Genomic DNA, 20,441 nt, shown 5'->3' with positions numbered 1-20,441 from the left:
ATTACCTGAAACTATCTGCCTTTGTGTATCTGTTCAATTCATTATTTGAAAATGAAGTCAGAAAGGATAGACCAAGGAGAAATAAGTATACCTAGGACTTAAACTTTAGTGGATATCCAAGTATATCTCTGATCACATTAAGTTTTACACAAATGGTATTACTCCAGTTTTTCAGAATCAAAGTTTAGTATACAATGAGGGCTCCTTATTTCTTTTTGTTGCATATTCAAGTTTAGGGATACTTTGTAGTGATAGGACAATTTGTACAGATTTTCCTAAAATTTATATTTCTATACTGAATAAACTATAGATTCTTTCCTTGTAAAAGGAGATTGTTTACTATCTAATATTTTTATAGTAGAATATTTCCAATCTCATAACTTACAGTGATCAGCTTTGAAGATGTTATTCTGTAAACATTTATTAAGTAGTCTCTGAATAAAGACAACTCAGCTAACTGCAATGGTAATTACCTAGTCAGGGTTTCTGTTGTAGAGTGTCATAATTAGCTTAAATGCAGATACCTGAGGAAGAATGCATGTTAGTACCTGCTGTGTGGATGGATGATAAGCATTGTTCAATTTTGCTTTTAAAAGTAAACTGTAGAGGTGGGGTTCATTATTCCATATTGAATGATTTGTATCTATGATGATTTCCAAGCATTGACATGTGGAAATATTTGATAGATTAGCCTGAGAGGCAAGTAATCACTGTGGTGCTGAGCTGTCAAGCTTCCATTCAGAGCTTATTAGGCTCATTCCCACGGAGACAGTATGTTTGATAACTTGGCGATTATGTTTCATAAAACTAACTTTTCAGTTGTATTTTAAAGGCAACTGACTTTGCCCATATTTCGACAGAGGAGTTACTTTCACTTGTTACCCTTTTCATGGGCCTTTTGTTTAGAGAGACTTAGGAAGCTGGTGGCCATCTTATGCTTTCAATTGTCTATGTTGTGTTACTTTCCAACTGATGTTCTGGCTTCCATAGAACACAGCCTAGTAATTTCTGGAACATACCAGTCCTGCCGTAATGACATCTAAGTTCTGAATGATCTCTACTCATAATTAGTTTTCAGTAATCAAAATGAGGGTCCATAGTTATACATCTTAGAAATCCTGTTTAAAAATACTGAAAACATGCAGAGAACTTCAGACACTTGGAGATTATACCACATGGTGTAATAAGTAGAACACAACTAGTTACTCTGTCCCTGCCTTGATTGTGCTTACTTCTCCCAGACAGATAAATATTATCTTGAAGTTTGTTTTCTTGCCCTTTTGTTCAATTTTGTAGCATGTATCCCTAAAGAACATATTAATTAGGTTTTGTTGTTGTTGCTGAGCTATAATTCACACATTCATCAGATTTTTAACTGTTTTACATATATTTTGATGGCATGTGTTTTGCACAATATATTGGCGGAAACCTGTTCATGTTTGCTCTGTGCATGATGAGCATGCATCCATCCTGCTCTTGGATGCTCTGTGCAGCTATAATGCGTTCATGATCACTGCTTCATGTGTGGGACCTGAGAGAGTGAACACGGGTGCCTTGGATTCAGACTGTGGCAGTAGAAACTGAAAAGTTGGTCAGATTTGTGATACTTGAAACTGATGTTTTGCTGATGGATTCATTATGAAATGTAAGAGTGGAAAAAACAATGACCTTCGAGGTTTTTGGTAAGAATGACTAGAAGGATAGATGTGTATGTAGCTGGGAAAGTCTGTAGAGGAGCCAGTTTGGGGTATGTGGTATGGGTGAAACCAGAACTGTGATTTTTATAGTCCAGATATATGTTTTGAAATGAACAGAGATGTTAAATAGGTATTTGGATGTACAAGTCCAGATTTAAAGAGAACTTCCTGGGTTGGATGTATAGATTTGCATGGTCTAGTATCAGATGGTATTGATACTTGAGGCTACGGGGCTTGAGGAGGTCACCTGTGGAATGAATGTAGTAGGGAAGTCTGAGATCTGAGCTCTGGAAGTACTCTCTACTTAGGAGGAGGATTTAAGGATCTAGTATTTCAAGTGTGGAATGATGAGAGGGTTTCCTTGGTGATAATGTTTTCTGAAAACCAAGTGAAGAGACATTCTCAAGAAGATAAAGAGCAATGTGGAGGTTCATTGTGAGCTTGGAAAATTTATTTTGTGGAGTTGTGGAGATAAAATCCTAATAAAAGTAGACCATAACATGCATAGGAGGAGAGAGAAATTATAGATAAGGAGTAGTACAGTACAGACAATTGTTTGAAAGAGTTTTGCTTTAAACTGGTATGGAGAAATTTGATAATAGCTGGCAGATGTATGATTGATGGAAGACTGATTTAATGATAGGAGATGTCACAAATTGCTTGTATTCTAAGCAATTTGTCTCTAAAAATGGAGACAATTTAATAAAAGAATAAAAATTGAGGCAGGACAGACTGTTGTATGAAGACCTACATGGGAAGGAATGGATGCCAGTATGTGGAGATGTTGGCCTTTTGATAAGAGGTAGGAAATTTTTTGTAGTTCTTAGCATGTTTTGCACATACTGACTATATCTAAATATATTATACTTTTGTTAAATATTCCTTAAGTGTTCCTAAGTGTTCTTTTTGCTGCTGCTGCTAAGTCACTTCAGTCGTGTCCGACTCTGTGCGACTCCATAGATGGCAGCCCACCAGGCTCCTCCGTCCATGGGATTCTCCAGGCAAGAACACTGGAGTGGGTTGCCATTTCCTTCTCCAATGCATGAAAGTGAAAAGTGAAAGTGAAGTCGCTCAGTTGTGTCAGACTCTTCGAGACCCCATGGACTGCAGCCTACCGGGCTCCTCTGTCCATGGAATTTTCAAGGCAAGAGTACCAGAGTGGGTTGCCATTGCCTTCTCTGGTTCTTTTTGAAGATACTGTAAATGAATTACTTTTGGACTGTTCATTGTTAATATTTAGAAATACACTTTTATGTATTAAATCTTGTCCTCTGCATTCTTGCTGAACTAGTTTATTCTAATACTTTTTAAATGGATGCATGAGAATTCTCTGTATGCAAGATTAGGTCATCTGCAGATGAAGACAGTTTTAGTTTTCTTGGATGCCTGTATTAGATTTTCCTGCATAACTGCCCTGACGAGAACTTCCAGTACTTTTATTGAAAGTGGCAACAGTGGACATCCTTGTTCCTGATGTTGAAGGGAAAACATTGAGTCATCACACCATTAAGTATGATGTCAACTGTGGACGTTTTGTAGATGCCCTAGATCAGATGGAGCAAGTTCTCCACTGTTAAGTTTATTGCATGGCTTTTTTCATGAAGGGGTGTTGGATATTGTCAGATACTTTTTCTAAGTCTATTGAGTTGTTCGTGTCTTTTTGTTCTTTATGAATATGGTTTATTACATTGATTTTTTTTTTGGTATGTTTAATATTAATTTCTTGGGATAAATCCCACTTGGTCATGGTACACAATGCTACTTGTTCCCAAATTTGGTTTGTTATCTTGACTTTTGTGGGTTTTTTTGTTTTGTTTTGTTTTTTGGTACTTTTCTGGGATATTTATCTGTAGTTAGGTTTTTTGGTGATGTATCTGGTTTTGGTAATACTTGTCTTGTAGAATGTGTTGGAAAATGTTCCTCTCTTTTGCCTTTTGGGATAGTGTGAGGAATTGGTGTTTACAGTTTTTTTTCTTTTTTTATGAATAACCAGTGAAGCCATCTGGGCCTGGGCTTTCTTTGTGAGAAATTAAAAAGGGCCTAATTTTATTAAAAGTCTATTCAAAGTTTCTGTCTTTGAGGTAGTTTTGTTTGTGTCTTTCTGGAACACTGTAGTTTTATCTGTAACCTAATGTGTTAAAATACACTTGCAATTTTCTTATTCCTTACTTCTACAAGGTTAGTGGAAAGATCAACACTGTCACTCCTGATATTACTTATTTGAGTTTTGCAAATCTTTAGCTAAACTAGAAAAAAGTGGTTAAATCTTTTCAAAGAACCAACTTTTGGTTTTGTTTTTTCCTTTCTTTTCCTATTTTCTGCTTTTATGTTCTCTATGCCTCCGTTAACTTTAGTCTTTTTCTTTTTTCAATATCTTGAGGTGGAAGGTTAGGTTTTTGATTTTGTCTTTTTTTATATGGACAATCCCAGCTGTAAATACTTTAGCTGCCTTCTCAGGTTACATTACCTTGTGTATGTTGCTGCTCTCAACATATCATTTTCACAGTGACTTCTTCTCTGATTCATTTAGTAGCCTGTTGTTCAGTGGCTGTGTTCTTAATTCCCACATTACTTTTTAGTTCTCTAAAACATTTTTTGAAGTATGCATACAACACACTGGATTCAGATGTACATCATAATGTTTCAACATTTGTATACATTGAGAAATTACCACAGTAAGTCAGTGTCTGTCACCATACATAGTTACAGAATTTCTTCTGAAGAGACCTAGCAATCTATTCTTTCAGCAACTTTTAAATATGCACGATAGTATGAACTGTATTACATCCCCATGGCCTATTTCGTACCTGGAATTTGTACCTTTTGACTTCCCTTATGCATTTTGTCCCCTCCCCGCCAACAGCTTGTTCTCTGTATTGATGAGCTATTTTTGTTTTCTGTTTGGGTTAGGTTCCACATAGCGGGATCATACAGTGTTTGTCTTTCTGTCTGATTTATTTCACTTAGCATAATGCCCTTGAGTTCTTCATATGTCATTGAAAATGGCAGAATTTCGTTCTTTTTATGGTTAGTATTCCTTTGTATGTATTCTACATTTTCTTTATCTTTTCTTTCATGGTGGCCATTTAGGTTTCCATGTCTTGGCTATTATAAGTAATGCTACAGTGAACAAAGGAGTGGGTATCTTTGAGTTTGTGTTTTTATTTGCTCCAGATAAATGACCAGATGCCATGATCTTCATTTTTTGAATGCTGAGTTTTAAGCCAGCTTTTTCACTCTCCTCTTTCACTTTCATCAAGAGGCTCTTTAGCTCCTCTTCACCTTCTGCAATAAGGGTATCTTATCGCATCTCTATACCTGAGGCTATTGGTATTTCTCCCTGCAATCTTGCTTCCAGCTTGTGCTTCATCCAGCCTGGCATTTTGCATGATTTACTCGGCATGTAAGTTAAATAAGCAGGGTGACAGTATACAGCTTTGACATACTCCTTTCCCTATTTGGAATTAGTCTGTTGTTCCATGTCCAGTTATAACTGTTGCTTCCTGACCTGCATACAGATTTCTCAGGAGGCAGGTCAGGTGGTCTGGTATTTCCATCTCTTGAAGAATTTTCCATAGTTTGTTGTGATCTACACAGTCAAAGGCTTTGGCATAGTCAATAAAGCAGAAGTAGATGTTTTTCTGGAACTCTCTTGCTTTTTTGATGATCCAACGGATGTTGGCATTTTAATCTCTGGATCCTCTGCCCTTTGTAAATCCAGCTTAACCATCTGGAAGTTCACGGTTGACATACGGTTGAAGCCTGGCTTGGAGAATTTTGAGCATTACCTTGCCAGTGGGTGAGATGAGTGCAACTGTGCAGTAGTTTGAGCATTCTTTGGCATTGCCTTTCTTTGGGATTGGAATGAAAACTGACCTTTCCTAGTCCTGTGGCCACTGCTGAGTTTTCCAAATTTGATGGCATATTGAGTGCAGCACTTTCACAGCATCATCTTTCAGGATTTGAAATAGCTCAGCTGGAATTCCATCACCTCCACTAGCTTTGTTTGTAGTGATGCTTCCTAAAGCCCACTTGACTTCACATTCCAGGATATCTGGCTCTAGGTGGCTGTTGATAACCTTGATAATCTTGTGGTTATCTGGGTCATGAAGATCTCTTTTGTATAGTTCTTCTGTGTATTCTTGCCACCTCTTCTTAACATCTTCTGCTTCTGTTAGGTCCTTACCATTTCTGTCCTTAATTGTGCCCATTTTTGCATGAAATGTTCCCTTGGTATCTCTGATTTTCTTGGTGAGATCTCTGGTCTTTCCCATTCTATTGTTTCCCTCTATTTCTTTGCATTAATTGCTGAGGGAGGCTTTCTTATCTCTCCTTGCTATTCTTTGGAACTCTGCATTCAGATGGGTTTGTCTTTGCTTTTCTCCTTTGCCTTTATCTTCTCTTCTTTTTTCAGCTATTTGTAGGGCCTCCTCAGACAACCATTTGGCTGCACTACTGTTTTCTAATTTCACTCTTAAGGTCAGAGAACATATTTAATATGACTCTAAGTTTTTAAAATTTATTGTGTCTTTTTTATGGCTGAGTATTTGGTCTAATCTGGAGAATTCTCCACGTACACTTTAGAAGAACTTACTCTTGTTGATGGAGTATTTGATACATTAGATATAGTTGGTTTATAGTGCTTTTCAAATCTTATTTCCATAATGCCTGGTTGTTCTACTCTTTATTGAAAGTAGGATGTTGATGCCTCCAATGGTTGGATTATTTAGTTCTCCTTTAAGTCCTACCAATTTTTGCTTCATGTACTTGGGGATCTGTTAGATGAATCCTTATATTTTGTTGAATTGCCCTTTCTTTTTTAATTAGAAAAGGATTTTATCTCTTTTTTTTTTTTCTGATATAGCTACTTCAGCTTTCTTATGGTTACTGTTGGCTCTATATATATCCTTTTTCATCCTTCTGTATTCAGTGTATTTTGATCTTTGAGTCTCAAATTTTTGTTTCCTATACAAAGCATGGGTTTTTAGTCCAGTTTGACAGTATGACTTTAGATTGTTTAATAATTGTTTAATAACTTAAAATTAACGTTATTGATATTTTTGAGTTTACATTGGCCAGTTTATTTTCTGTTTCTTGTGTGTCTTTCTTCATTACTGCTTTATTTCATATTAAAAGAATATTTTCTATTGGAACATTAATTTGCTTATTTTTTCATTTCAACTTTTATATTCTTAGTGGCTATTCCAAGGCTTATAGTATGTATCTTAACATAATCCAGATATATGCTAATTAAAATCTAGAAGGATACAGGAATGTTACCCTTAAATAGCTCTATTCCCTCTTCCGCCTTTTTGTGCTATTTAGTATTAGATGCATGTATGTTCAGTTCAGTTCAGTCGCTCAGTCATGTCTGACTTTTTGTGACCCCATGAATCGCAGCACGCCAGGCCTCCCTGTCCATCACCAACTCCTGGAGTTTACTCAAACCCATGCCCATGGAGTCAGTGATGCCATCCAGCCATCTCATCCTCTGTCGTCCCCTTCTCCTCCTGCCCCCAATCCCTCCCAGCATCAGGGTCTTTTCCAATAAGTCAACTCTTTGCATGAGGTGGCCAAACTATTGGAGTTTCAGCTTCAGCATCAGTCCTTCCAATGAACACCCAGGACTGATCTCCTTTAGGATGGACTGGTTGGATCTCCTTGAAGTGCAAGGGACTCTGAAGAGTCTTCTCCAACACCACAGTTCAAAACCATCAATTTTTCCGTGCTCAACTTTCTTCACAGTCCAACTCTCACATCCATACATAACCACTGGAAAAACCATAGCCTTGACCAGACGGACCTTTGTTGGCAAAGTAATGTCTCTGCTTTTTAATGTGCTATCTAGGTTGGTCATCACTTTCCTTCTAAGGAGTAAGCGTCTTTTAATTTCATGACTGCAGTCACCATTTGCAGTGATTTTGGAGCCCCAAAAAATAAAGTCTAACACTGTTTCCACTGTCTCCCCATCTATTTCCCATGAAGTGATGGGACCAGATGCCATGATCTTAGTTTTCTGAATGTTAAGCTTTAAGCCAACTATTTCACTCTCCTCTTTCACTTTCATCAAGAGGCTTTTTAGTTCCTCTTCAGTCTCTGCCATAAGGGTGGTGTTATCTGCATATCTGAGGTTATTGATATTTCTCCTGGCAATCTTAATTCCAGCTTGTGCTTCTTCCAGCCCAGCGTTAGAAACCCAATAATCAACTGTTGTTATCACCTCATCTTATTTTACAACAGTTGTAGAAGCTGAGAAGAAAGGTAAGCTATATTTATAAGGAATGGCATTACCTGGGAAGCTCAATGTCATATTAACCTTCTTGTTTTGTATTTTCACTTTTCACTTGTTACTGTGGATTCAAGATACCATTATTTTCTTCCTATAATACACTTTTACTGATCTTTTATGCTGTTTTTGTCAAATACATGTTTCAATGTTATTGGTTGATCAGTTACTTATATATTTTATACAGTTTCTTTTTAAACCTCATAAGACAGAAATAGACATTTATACTCTTTTTTTTCTTGTTTTTTTAATGGTGGTCTTTTTCGTGTGAATTTGAATTACTGTCTACACTTGGCTTTCTTTCAGCTTGAAGTTTGTAGGGTGAATCAGCTAGACATGAAATATACTTGTTTGCTCTGAGATGTTATTTTGATCTAATTTTTGTAAATGCTCATTTTGCTGGACTTTACGTTTAACAGGTTTTTATTTTGAGCAGTTATATCACCTACCTGCCTTCTGGCTTCCATTGTTTTTGATTAGAATCTGTTATTAATCTTATTGGTATTCTCTTGTTAATGATAACATTTTTCTCTAGTTGCTTTCAACATTTTTTCTTGTAATTTTAGCTTTTTCATTTTTTACTAAGATGTGTCTGGATATAAATTTCTTTTTCTGTGTATTCTGCTTTGAATATATTGAGCTCCTTGAGTGTAGAGATTTGTTTTCCTTGGGAAAATTTCAGTAATAATTTCTTTGAATATTTTTTCTGCTCCTTTCTTGCTTTTATTCTCCTTCTGGTACTCCTATTACAGAAATGTCTATAATGATGTTCTACATGTCACAGTGAATCTGTTCATTTTTCTTTGTATAATCTATTGATCTAACTTTAAATTCTGTTATTCTCCAGTTCAAGTCTATTATTGAACCTCTCTAGTGAATTTTGCATTATAGTTACATTTAATTCTAAAATTGCTACTCAGTTTTTAAGATATCTGTTCTTAATATTGATGATACTAATGGTCATCATACTTCATTTACACATGGCATCCTTTTGTTCTTTGAGCATGTTTGTAACACCTGACTTGACGTCTTACCTGCTTAAGTGTGATATCTGGTCCTCTCACAGGCAGTTTCTGTTCCTTTTTTTAATCCTTTGTATAGATTCACCTTCCTGTTTGGATGCATGTCTTTCCATTTTTTGTTGTTGAAAAATGCGTATTTTAGAAAATGTATTTTGTGTAGGGCTTATTTTCTTGGCTACTAAAGTAAACCAGAAAAGTCAGTCTTGTTCCTGTACAGTGCAAAGCCTCTGAAGTCACTTCACAGAGGGTGGAGTTCTAGATGTGTGTTTTAGTCATCAGGGAATGACAGTGGTTTTAGCAGTCTGATCTCTTTGTTATACTGCCTGCCTCTGACACCAAACTGATAAGCTCCATTCATTGCCTACTAACTGTTGTTTTACTTTGGACCAACGCCCAGTACATAGAGTACCCTACGGTTTCATCCAATTAAATTCTGGCCCCTTAGCAGGGGTAGTTTGTGAAGCCAGTATTTGAGGTTTGCTCTGACTCAGGGGATTGGTGGGAGGTTCTTGTTAGCTGTCTGTTCTGGTTGTCTCTGATAAACTAGCTTGCCTATGGTTCAGCTTTTTGCTCTCATGAAGTGATCCCCTTGCTCTTAATTGCTTACCATGCTGATCTCTGTTTGAGAGTGTACTTATCCTTCAACTTTCTCACACTCACTTCCAATTAAGTGAATTCCCTTGGGGCAAGCTTCACCGTTGTCTGTTATTAGAGCTTGTCTTTCTCCCTGTGAAAAGTCACCGTGCCTGTATCTTGGGGCTATCGGTCGGCATGTGGTTTGAGCAACACCACTTCTTCATGGTAAGGTGCTGCCTGGAGGCAGTAGGCTCCTCTTCCAGCACAGAACCTCTGCCCTCTGTGTGAACTGGGCCAAGGGGGATGAGGGCCCCAGTGTTCTCTGCCTACCATGCAAGGAGTAGGTCTTCACTCTGTGGGTGGAGGCTGTGTGGGAGGGGGACTGTCTTACCACCTCCTGGCCACACTAGTCTGTAATGGAGCCTCTGTGTCTTGGAGTTGAGTGGGCTGGGAAATGCTGCGCTCTGCCCCTCCCCCTGGGAGCCAGGCAGGGGGCCTGTCTTCTTGGCCACACCTGCTCTGAGTGGAACTTTAGTCACGCTGAGCTGGGTGTTGTGGAATGAAGGAAAAAACGGATGATGGTTCTAGTACCACAGGCTTCATTCTTTCCAAGATTTAAGAGAGATTCTTAAATGTTAACTTGTTGAATGCCCTTAGGACAACTTTCAAAGACTTTAAATGGTTGTTTTTGAAAGATGCTTTTCTTTAGTTACAGTTGTTTTGCTGGGAAGAGACTCTGCACAACTCTTGGTGACGTTTTGTGTATCTCATGTTCTTTTAATGTTATGTCATAGTCTGGCATAGAGTGAATTATAAGTAGTTGAAATAGAACTATGTTTTTTCCCTTAAAAAGCACTATGTACATGTGTGCATTCCTTTCCTGTCTTGTCTTCTGAAACCTCTGCTGATAGGTGCTAGCTTGACAAGTTGGGTTTGCTCTTTTTTTTTTTTTTTAAATTTTGTTGGAGTATAGTTGATTTATAATGTTGTGTTAGTTTCAGGTGTACGGCAAAGTGAATCAGACTTTATATATATATATATATATATATATATATATATATATATAAAAATATATATAATTTATATCTTCACTCTGTTTTAGATTCTTTTCCCATAGAAGTCATTACACAGTATTGAATAGAGCTCCCTGTGCTGTATAGTAGGTCCTTATTAGTTATCTATCTTATATAGTGTGTATATGTTAATCCCAACTTCCCAATTTATCTCTCCCCCCACCTTACTCCCTTGTAACCGTAAGTTTGTTTTCTACATCTATAACTCTGTTTCTGTTTTGTAGATAAATTCATTTGTACCCTTTTTTTAGATTCCACATATAAGCAATATCATGCAATACTTGTTTTTCTCTGTTGGACTTCACTCAGTATGACACTCTGTAGGACCATCCATGTTGCTGCAAATGGCATTCTTCTTTTTTTATGGCTGAGTAATATTCCGTTGTATATATGTTCCACATCATCTTTACCTATTGCTCTGTTGATGGACATTTCAGTTGCTCCTATGTCCTAGCTATTGTGAATAGTGCTTCAGTGGACATTGGAGTGCATGTATCTTTTTGAATTTCTCTGGATATATGCTCAGAAGTGGGATTGCTGGATCAGCTAATCTATGACAAAAGAGGCAAGAATAAAGCCAACTTGTCAAACTAGCACCTATCAGCAGAGGTTTCAGAAGACAAGACAGGAAAGGAATGCACACATGTACATAGTGCTTTTTAAGGGAAAAAACATAGTTCTATTTCAACTACTTATAGTTCACTCTATGCCAGACTATGACATAACATTAAAAGAACATGAGATACACAAAATGTCACCAAGAGTTGTGCAGAGTCTCTTCCCAGCAAAACAACTGTAACTAAAGAAAAGCATCTTTCAAAAACAACCATTTAAAGTCTTTGAAAGTTGTCCTAAGGGCATTCAACAAGTTAACATTTAAGAATCTCTCTTAAATCTTGGAAAGAATGAAGCCTGTGGTACTAGAACCATCATCCGTTTTTTCCTTCATTCCACAAGAATATACAGCAAGAATATACAGCTGGAGAAAATACAGTGTCTTTGATGAGTGGTGTTGGGAAAACTGGACAGCCACATGTAAAAGAATGAAACACAAAAATAAACTCAAAATGGATTAAAGGCTGGATACTATATAACTCTTAGAGAAAAACATAGAACACTCTGACATAAATCACAGCAAGATCTTTTTGGTTCTGCCCCCTAGAGTAATAAAAATAAACCCAAAAATAAACCTAAAAATAAACAAATGGAACCTAATGAAACTTAAAAGCTTTTTGTGCAACAAAGGAAACCATAAACAAAATGAAAAGACAACCCTCAGAATAGGAGAAAATATTTGCAAATGAAGCAACTGACAAGGGATTGATGTCTAGAATACACAAATAGCTCACACAGCTCAATATTAAAAGAAAAAGATTTCTCCAGAGAAGATATACGGATGGCTAAAGAGCTCATCTTTTCAAGATGCTCAACATCACTAATTATTAAAGCAGTGCGAATCAAAACTGCAATGAGGTATCACCTCTCACTGGTCAGGATGGCCATCATCATAACGTCTACACATTGTAAATGCAGGAGAGGGTGTGGAGAGAAGGTAGCCCTCCTCCACTGCTGGCGGTCACGTAAACTGGTGCAGCCACTAGGAGAACTGCGTGAAGGATCCTTAAAAAACTAAAAATAGAGCTACCAAAGGGCTTGCTCTTTACCTGTCTTTCATCCCCTTGGACATAATCACTCCCTATCAGCCCTGGCTCTCTCTTCACTTTTGCTTTTATGCCTAGGCTCCACATCTCTGCTTGAGTCATTGGAAATGGTGACACGGTTTGTACGCTGTCTGCTTGGCTCACACATTAGGTTTGATTTTCAGCCAATCCCTTGGCCTTTGTAAACTAGTTTGTGGACAGTCTATCTTTCTCAGATGTGGTCTCCTGGAGACCAAATTCTTCTTAGGTGTTAATGTTATGTGCTGTATTTATATGAAAGATAAGACATTTTACAGTTAATCCAAGACAGTTGGGTTAATTATCCTAACTGGGAACTTCATTTTAAGGCTACTTCACCGAGGTAGCTGTATGGTATGGACCTTCGAGACTATATTACAGTGTAACTTTATTAAAGGTAAACGGAAAACCTGTCAGATAAGGTGTCTTTTTAAAATTTAGATGCATCTATTAATGAGACAGAGCTTTCATCAGAGCAGTTGAAATCAGTGGACATTTTGCCTCGTGGAGCTTCACATGGATGCTGTGTTTGAAGGGAGCTGTTTTTCACAGGAATTAGAGCAAGGCAGAAATTCATTGTCATTTGGGTGGTGGCAGAGCTCATTTTGGAGATCTTAGGGGATGTGTTTTTTTCCTTAATGATCTAATGTGTAAATTAAATACTTGAAGGCACATTAACAAGTAAATATTCATGTGTAACCCCATTTCATTCCTGGACAATAGTCTCTTTCTGCCTCCCATCTTCAGGGAGTGTCCAATTTTATCTGAGCATCCTTTCTTAGTATTTGACTTCAATAGCCTGTGATGAAAAGGATTTTGGACCCATAATGAAGAATTATTTATATCTCTTACTATATAAAACTGTAGTGGTTTGAGATTGGTGGGCTTCTTTGGCTGCACTGGGTCTTTATGCTGTGCATGGGCTTTCTCTAGATGTGGCGAGCAGGGGCTGTTCTTGAGTTGCGGTACCCGGGCTTCTCATTGTGGTGGCTTCTCATGTTGTGGAGCGTGGGTTCTAGGGCACACGGGCTTCAGTAGTTGTAGCTTGCTGGCTCAGTAGTTACGGCTCCAGGGCTCTAGAGCATGAACTTAACAGTGGCGCACGGGCTTTGTTGCTCTGCTACTTGTGGAATCTTCATGGATCAGGGATCGAACTCATGTCTCCTGCATTGGTAGATGCTTATCCCCTGTGTCACCAGGGAAGTATTGAGACTGGTCTTTGATTGTAAATGATTTTATTTATGAGCCAAAATAAAGTCTTGTTTGAATATTTTCTTGAGGTAGCTTGTTGAAGGTATAAGATCCGTTTCAAGACAGATCCAGAGTTCAGAACTTTTAGATATTTTTTAGGTGATGTAAATGTGTCATTTGCATCTCTGTTTGTTCTTTAGGCCTCAGGAGCAATCCGACCTCTTGTATCTACTGTCATCAGTCCGTCTGCAGACAGCTGCTTAGACTACTCCCTGGAACGTGCCAGACACAGGGCAAGTGAAATGCCACAGGCCTTTCTATTTGATGTGATCTATGAAGCATATCAGCAGGTAAGAATCTTGGCTTTTTGAAAATCTACCATATTGGGCATCTGTAAGAACCACTCCCATATGTGGAGATTAGCTAGAAGAACTCATGGTGCTCTAGAGTGAACTTAGGACTCAAATTAATTAGAGTGAAGTTGGATCATGTGAGTAAAAGATGTAGACAGAGTCTGGAGGAGTCCATGTGACATCTTCCTCGTGATCTGTCCCCTTAGGATGACCCAAAGCACACCTTCCTTCCAGCAATGACAAGGCAGCAGCATGGGTGTGATGCTTCTTTCCAGGGACGCCTGTTAGAGACTTGGTGTCTTAAAGGCACTGGGTTGGTCATGTAGATACTTCTGCCTTGCACTTAAATTTCAGATTCCCAGGAGGAAAACAGGTGTTCAGCATAAACCATATTGATTACATGGACATTTAGGCACAGTGAACCACTCTTACCAGTTAACTATTCCCTGGAAACACGCCAAGAAATAAACTCCCTGATGCTGGCCGAGAGCCTGCCTGGTGAGTGGGTCCTTGAAAGTTAAGCAGTCTCAGCCCTACTGTAGTAAACAATCTGCACAACTGTAGAGACATTGTGTTAAAATTTTAAAGGTAAGTGATTTCAAAATACCAAGTCATTTGTGTTTAGGTTATACTGAATTATCTTTGTTTTCATATTTTGGAAACATTTTTGTACCTGTAAATTTTTACTGCTATTCATTTCTGTGTTTATTCATTAAACAGTTATTAAACATCAGCTATTATGCTTGACAGAAACTTTCCAATGAAATAGGATCATTGCAACAACTAAAGCAGTGCTTGGCTGATGTTAAACAATCAGTAAATAGAGATAGATGGACTTTAGGGATATATGAGATAATAGTAACATAAATATTGACATTTTATAATAAAAGAATACCACTATTTGGATAGTTGTTCAGTTGCTAAGTCGTGTCCAACTCTTCTGGAACCCCATGGACTATAGTCCACCAGGCTCCCCTGTCCATGGGATTTTCTAGGCAAGAATACTAGAGTGGGTTGCTATTTCCTTCTCCAGGGGATCTTCTCAACTCGGGGATTAAACTCATGTCTCCTACCTTGGCAGGAGGGTTCTTTACCACTGAGGCACCAGGAAAGTCCACATTTTGGATAAAAAGTAGTTAATTACATAATGAATCAATCTTGATTATCAATTACTGTTTTAAATATTGAATTCTCAGTAAATGGGAACCAGTTTTCATGGTATGAATAGTTGACCATGGTTTGTTTTCTTAAAATTTGCTGCACAGAAATTTACCTGCATTTGGTCATTAATCAAATGTTACCCTGTTAAAAATCCTAAAAAGCCTAAATCTTGCTGAGATAGACATCTGCTTAATATTTCTAATATTTTTTAAGATTAATGAAAGAATTTATTCATCTTTATGTGATCATTTATTTTAAGAAGAATAAATGTTAGCTCTAGTTTAGAAAATTTAATACAATCCTATGATCCTCACATTAGAGTAGTATGTTTCAACAATTTTTGGTAGAGAATTAAGCCCTGAAGCACTGAGGTACTGATTCTCAAATTATGGTTACCAGGCCAGCAACCTAAGCATATGTTAGATTTTGTTAAAATGCAAATTCTGGGCCTTTACCTCAGACCTACTTAGTTAGAAACTCTGGGAATGGAAACACCAATTTGTGTTTTAACAAACAAGCCTGCCATGTGATCCTGATTAACCCTGAATTTTGGGAACCAAAATTTACCACATACAACCCTAAGGTATTCATTGTATGTGTTAAAGTCTCTTCTGTTGCATTCTTCGGAGAATTGAGAATGAAGTCACACAAAACCAACTCTTGGTTGGTTCAGAGCAGGAGTGCTCACAGCATTTTGGAGGTTTTGATGCAAGTTCTTATGAAAGTCATTTTTGATCATGAAGTCATTCATTAGAAAGTTTGTATAAAATATTTCTCTCTTATCTATACTATTTGTGTATATATATGTTCTGGTTTTAACAAGTAGAGAAGAGTAAAACAGGACAGAGTTCCAGGGGTGGGAAGTCATTTTCTATAGATTGGTCAGAGGTACCCTGTGAAAAGGTAAAATTTAAGCCAGCATTGAGAAGTGAGTGAGGCGATAAGTTGTGCAGGTAACTGAGAGCATTATTTTAGGTACAGGATGCAGAATCTAAAAAGGTGGAGTGAGGCTAGAGAAGAATGACATCATGGAGGGAAGTAGGAGACCAGGTTAGGGAGGCTCTGTGTGTGGTATCTTGTAGGGTCTTAAAGGTAATGATATGGGCTTTAGGTTTTACCGTGAATGAAAAGGGAACTTGAGATGGTGCTGTGTGAAGTCCCACTTCTATGGGACCACCCTTTCCCTTGTGGGGATGGTACCTTACAGAAGGTAAGGGAAGAAGTAAGCTATTGTGATGATCAAGGCAAAGATGATGACAATTAGGGCAATTTGTGTAATATAGTATTTGGTGTGAAGTGTTTGTGTGCTGAAGAGATTTAGAGGTAAAATGAGGATAAGCCATTTAGTCAGGGATCAGGTATCAGAATGGGAAGACGAATGGGTCCAAGGATTTGCTCTGAATAATTAGAACACAGTGGTCCTTTATTGAGATAGGAAATGCTAGGGAAGAGAGTTTTGTATGATAAGATCAAAAGTTTGCTTCTGTTGTACTAAGTTTGAGGTTTCCTGTAGACGTTGTAAAAAATATGAAGGAGATAGTTGAATATATGAAACTATAATTCTGTGGAAAGGTCCAGATAAAGATAGGCACTTGATTTTTTCCCTGAGCTCAGGGAACCCTACTAGTGCTCTGTGGTGACCTAAGTGAGAAATAAATCCAAAAAAGAGGCGATACATGTGTATGGCTGACTCACTTTGTGTACAGTAGAAGCCAACACATTGTAAAGCACCTAGACTCCAGTGAAAATAAAAGGATAGAGACGAGCTAATGCCTATCCTTCTAAAACTCTTTCAAGAAGTTTCAGAGGAAGGAACACTTTCAAACTCATTCTACGAGGCCATCATCGCCGTGATACCAAGACCAGACAAAGACAACACATAAAAAGAATACTACAGGCCAGTATCACTGATGAACATAGATGCAAAATTTAGCAAACAGAATTCAGCAACATATCAAAAAGCTCATACACCATGATCAAGTTGGGTTTATTCCAGGGATGCAAGGATTCTTCAATATATGCAAATCAATCAATGTGATCTACCATATTAACAAATTGAAAGATAAAAACCATATGGTCTCAGTAGATGCAGAAAAAGCCTTTGACAAAATTTGGCACCCATTTATGATTAAATGGGCCTAGAAGGAACCTACCTGAACATGGCCATATATGATAAAACTACAGCAAACATTATTCTCAATCATGAAAAACTGAAAGCATTCCCCCTAAGATCAAGAACAAGACAAGGGTGTCAACTTTCACCACTGTTATTCAGGATCATTCTGGAAGTCCTAGCTACAGCAATCAGAGAAGAAAAAGAAATAAAAGTAATCCAGATTGGAAAAGAAGAAGTAAAGCTCTCACTGTTTGCAGATGACATGATACTGTACATAGAAAACTCTAAAGATAGTATCAGAAAATTACTAGAAGTTAATCAGTGAATATAGCAAAGTTGCAGGATACAAAATCAATACACAGATATCACTTGCAGTTCTATATACTAACAATGAAAAATCAGAAAGAGAAATGAGGGAATCAGTCCCTTTCGCCATTGCGACTAAAAGAATTAAATATATAGGAATAAACTTACCTAAGGAGAAAAAAGAACACAGAAAATTATAAGACAGTAATGAAAGAAATAAAAGATGACATTAACAGATGGAGAGATATTCCATGTTCCTGGATAGGAAGAATCAATATTGTGAAAATGGCTATACTGCCAAACTCAGTCTACAGATTCAATGTGATCCCTATCAAATTACCAATGACATTTTTCACAGAACTAGAACAAAACATTTCATAATTCAGATGGAAACACAAAAGACCCCGAATATCCAAAGCAGTCTTGAGAAAGAAGAATGGAGCTGGAGGAATCAACCTTCCTGACTTCAGATTATACTAAAAAGCTACAGTCTTCAAGACAGTATGATACTGGCACAAAAGCAGAAATATGAAACAGGATAGAAAGCCCTGAAATAAACCCATCCCCTATGGGTACCTTATCTTTGACAAAGGAGGCAAGAGTATACAATGGGGGCAAAGACAACTTCTTCAATAAATGGTGCTGGGAGTACTGGACAGCTACATGTAAAAGAATGAAATTTAGAACACTTGTAACACCATACACAAAGATAAACTCAAAATGGATTAAAGACCTACATGCAAGCCCAGAAACAGTAAAACTCTTAGAGGAAAACATAGGCAGAATACCTGATGACATAAAGCAAAGTAAAATCCTCTATGACCCACCTCCTAGAGTAACAAAAATAATAACAAATGTAAACAAGTAGGACCTGATTAAACTTAAAAGCTTTTGCACAGCAAAGGAGACTATAAGCGAGGTGAAAAGACAACCCTCAGAATGGGAGAAAATAATAGTAAATGAAACAACTGACAAAGGATTAATTTCCAAAATATAGAAGCAGCTCATACAACTCAATGCCAGAAAAACAAACAACCCAATGAAAAAGTGGGAAAAAGACCTAAGCAGACGTTTCTCCAAAGAAGACATACAGATGGCTAACAGCACATGAAAAGATGCTCAACATCGCTCATTATTAGAAAAATGCAAGTCAAAACTACAATGAGATACCACCTCACGTTGGTCAGAATGGCCATCATCAAAAGGTCTACAAACAATAAATGCTGGAGAGGCTGTGGAGAAAAGGAATGCTTTTGCACTGTTGGTGGGAATGTAAATTGATACAGCCACTATGGAAGATGGTATGGAGATTCCTTAAAAAAGTAGGAATAAAGCCACCATATGACCCAGCAGTCCCACTCCTAGGCATATACCCAAAGGAAACCAAAATTGAAAGAGACACATGTATCCCATTGCTCATTGCAGCACTATTTACAATAGCTAGAACATGGAAGCAACCTAGATGTCCATCGACAGAGGAATGGACAAAAGTTGTGGTACATAAACACAATGGGATATTACTCAGCTGTAAAAAGGAATGCCTTTGAGTCAGTTCTAATGAGGTGGATGAACCTAGAACCTATTACACAGAGTGAAGTAAGTCAGAAAGAGAAAGATAGATATTGTATTCTAACACATATATACGGAATCTAGAAAAATGGTACTGAAGAATTTATTTACAGGGCAGCAGTGGAGAAACAGAGATAATAGGCTTGTGGACATGGGGAGAGGGAAGGAGAGGGTGAGATGTATGGAAAGAGTAACATGGGAACTTACATTACCATATGTAAAATAGATAGCCAATGGGAATTTGCTGTGTGGCTGAGGAAACTCACACGGGGGCTCTGTATCAACCTAGAGGGGTGGGATGGGGAGGGAGGTTCAGAAGGGAGGGGATATATGTATGCCTATGGCTGATTGATTCATGTTGAGGTTTGACAGAAAACAACAAAATTCTGTAAAGCAATTATCCTTCAATAAAAAATAAATAAATTTCTAAAAAAAGATAGACACTTGACAATTGTCATCTTTCAGACACTTAATGCTGTGGCATTGACTGAGATAACTAGAAAAACCGGTAGAGAGAAAATAGGAGGGACAGAGGCTGAATCCTGGGGCAGTCAAAGATTTTCAGTTTGGAAAGATGTATTAGTTTCCTATTACTGTGGAAACAAATTATCACTCTCAGAGAATTGAAAAAAGAACTTTAAAATTCTGGAGATCAGAAATCCAAAGTCAAAGGTGATAGGGCTGTGTTTCTTGAGACTGCCGTGGAGACTATTTCCTTGACATTTCTAGTTTCTAGAGGCCACTTCCATTCTTGACTCCTGGCCTGTCCTTCATACCACTCCAAACTCTTGTGTTCAATGTTAACTGTCTTCAGTGCCCTGCCTTCCTCTGAGAAAAATTCTAGTGATGGCATCAGGCCCACCTAGATAATCCAGGATAATCTCCCCATCTCAAAGTCTCTAATGTTATCTTCAAAGTCCCTTTACCATATTAATGGACATACTCAGATTCTGGGAATTAGGAAATGGATATCTTGGGAAGGACATTTTTTAGGAGAGGAGTGGCCACAGAGTAAGAAGGTGATGTCCCAGGAGCCTAGTGAAGAAGGAGTTCAAGAATGATTCAGTGCTCTATAATGGTTTCAAAAGTAGAAAGGATTGAGAACTGACATAAGCCTTACTCATGTGAGATGAGCGGTGTTTGAAGGGTAGTGGTAGCAACAGAAGCCTGGGTGTAATTGAATGGCTAGAGAATAGGAGGGCCACTCTTGATAGGAACTTCCTTGCATATGGAGGAGACAAATGGGGGTAACCGAAGGGGGTTATAAACTAAGAATTTTTTTTTTATTAACGTGGGTGACATAGCATGTTGATTGTAGCTATTGTTCTGTCCCTAAGTTATGTCTGACTCTTTGTGACCCTATGGACTGCAGCACGCCAGGCTTCTGTCATCCTTCACTATCCCCGGAGTTT

At 37.8% G+C, this 20,441-nt stretch overlaps 1 protein-coding gene across 4 annotated transcripts in view; it reads left to right on the top strand.

Annotated features, from left to right (window-relative positions):
• Positions 1-20,441, top strand: part of CRPPA (CDP-L-ribitol pyrophosphorylase A) — a 338,948-nt gene that overhangs the window by 26,827 nt on the left and 291,680 nt on the right. For all 4 annotated transcript variants that reach the window (XR_009696636.1, XM_061165011.1, XM_061165008.1 and 1 more), the window contains exon 3: positions 13,725-13,874. Coding sequence is in view for 3 of the 4 variants with exons in the window: in XM_061165011.1 (XP_061020994.1) it covers positions 13,725-13,874 (150 nt within the window). In the remaining variant the exon portion in view is untranslated. The remainder of the gene's footprint in view (positions 1-13,724; positions 13,875-20,441) is intronic.

The sequence above is a fragment of the Dama dama genome, chromosome 18 (assembly GCF_033118175.1).
Source record: "Dama dama isolate Ldn47 chromosome 18, ASM3311817v1, whole genome shotgun sequence".
NCBI classification, from domain to species: Eukaryota; Metazoa; Chordata; class Mammalia; order Artiodactyla; family Cervidae; genus Dama; species Dama dama.
This window is presented reverse-complemented; position numbering and strand designations above follow the sequence as displayed.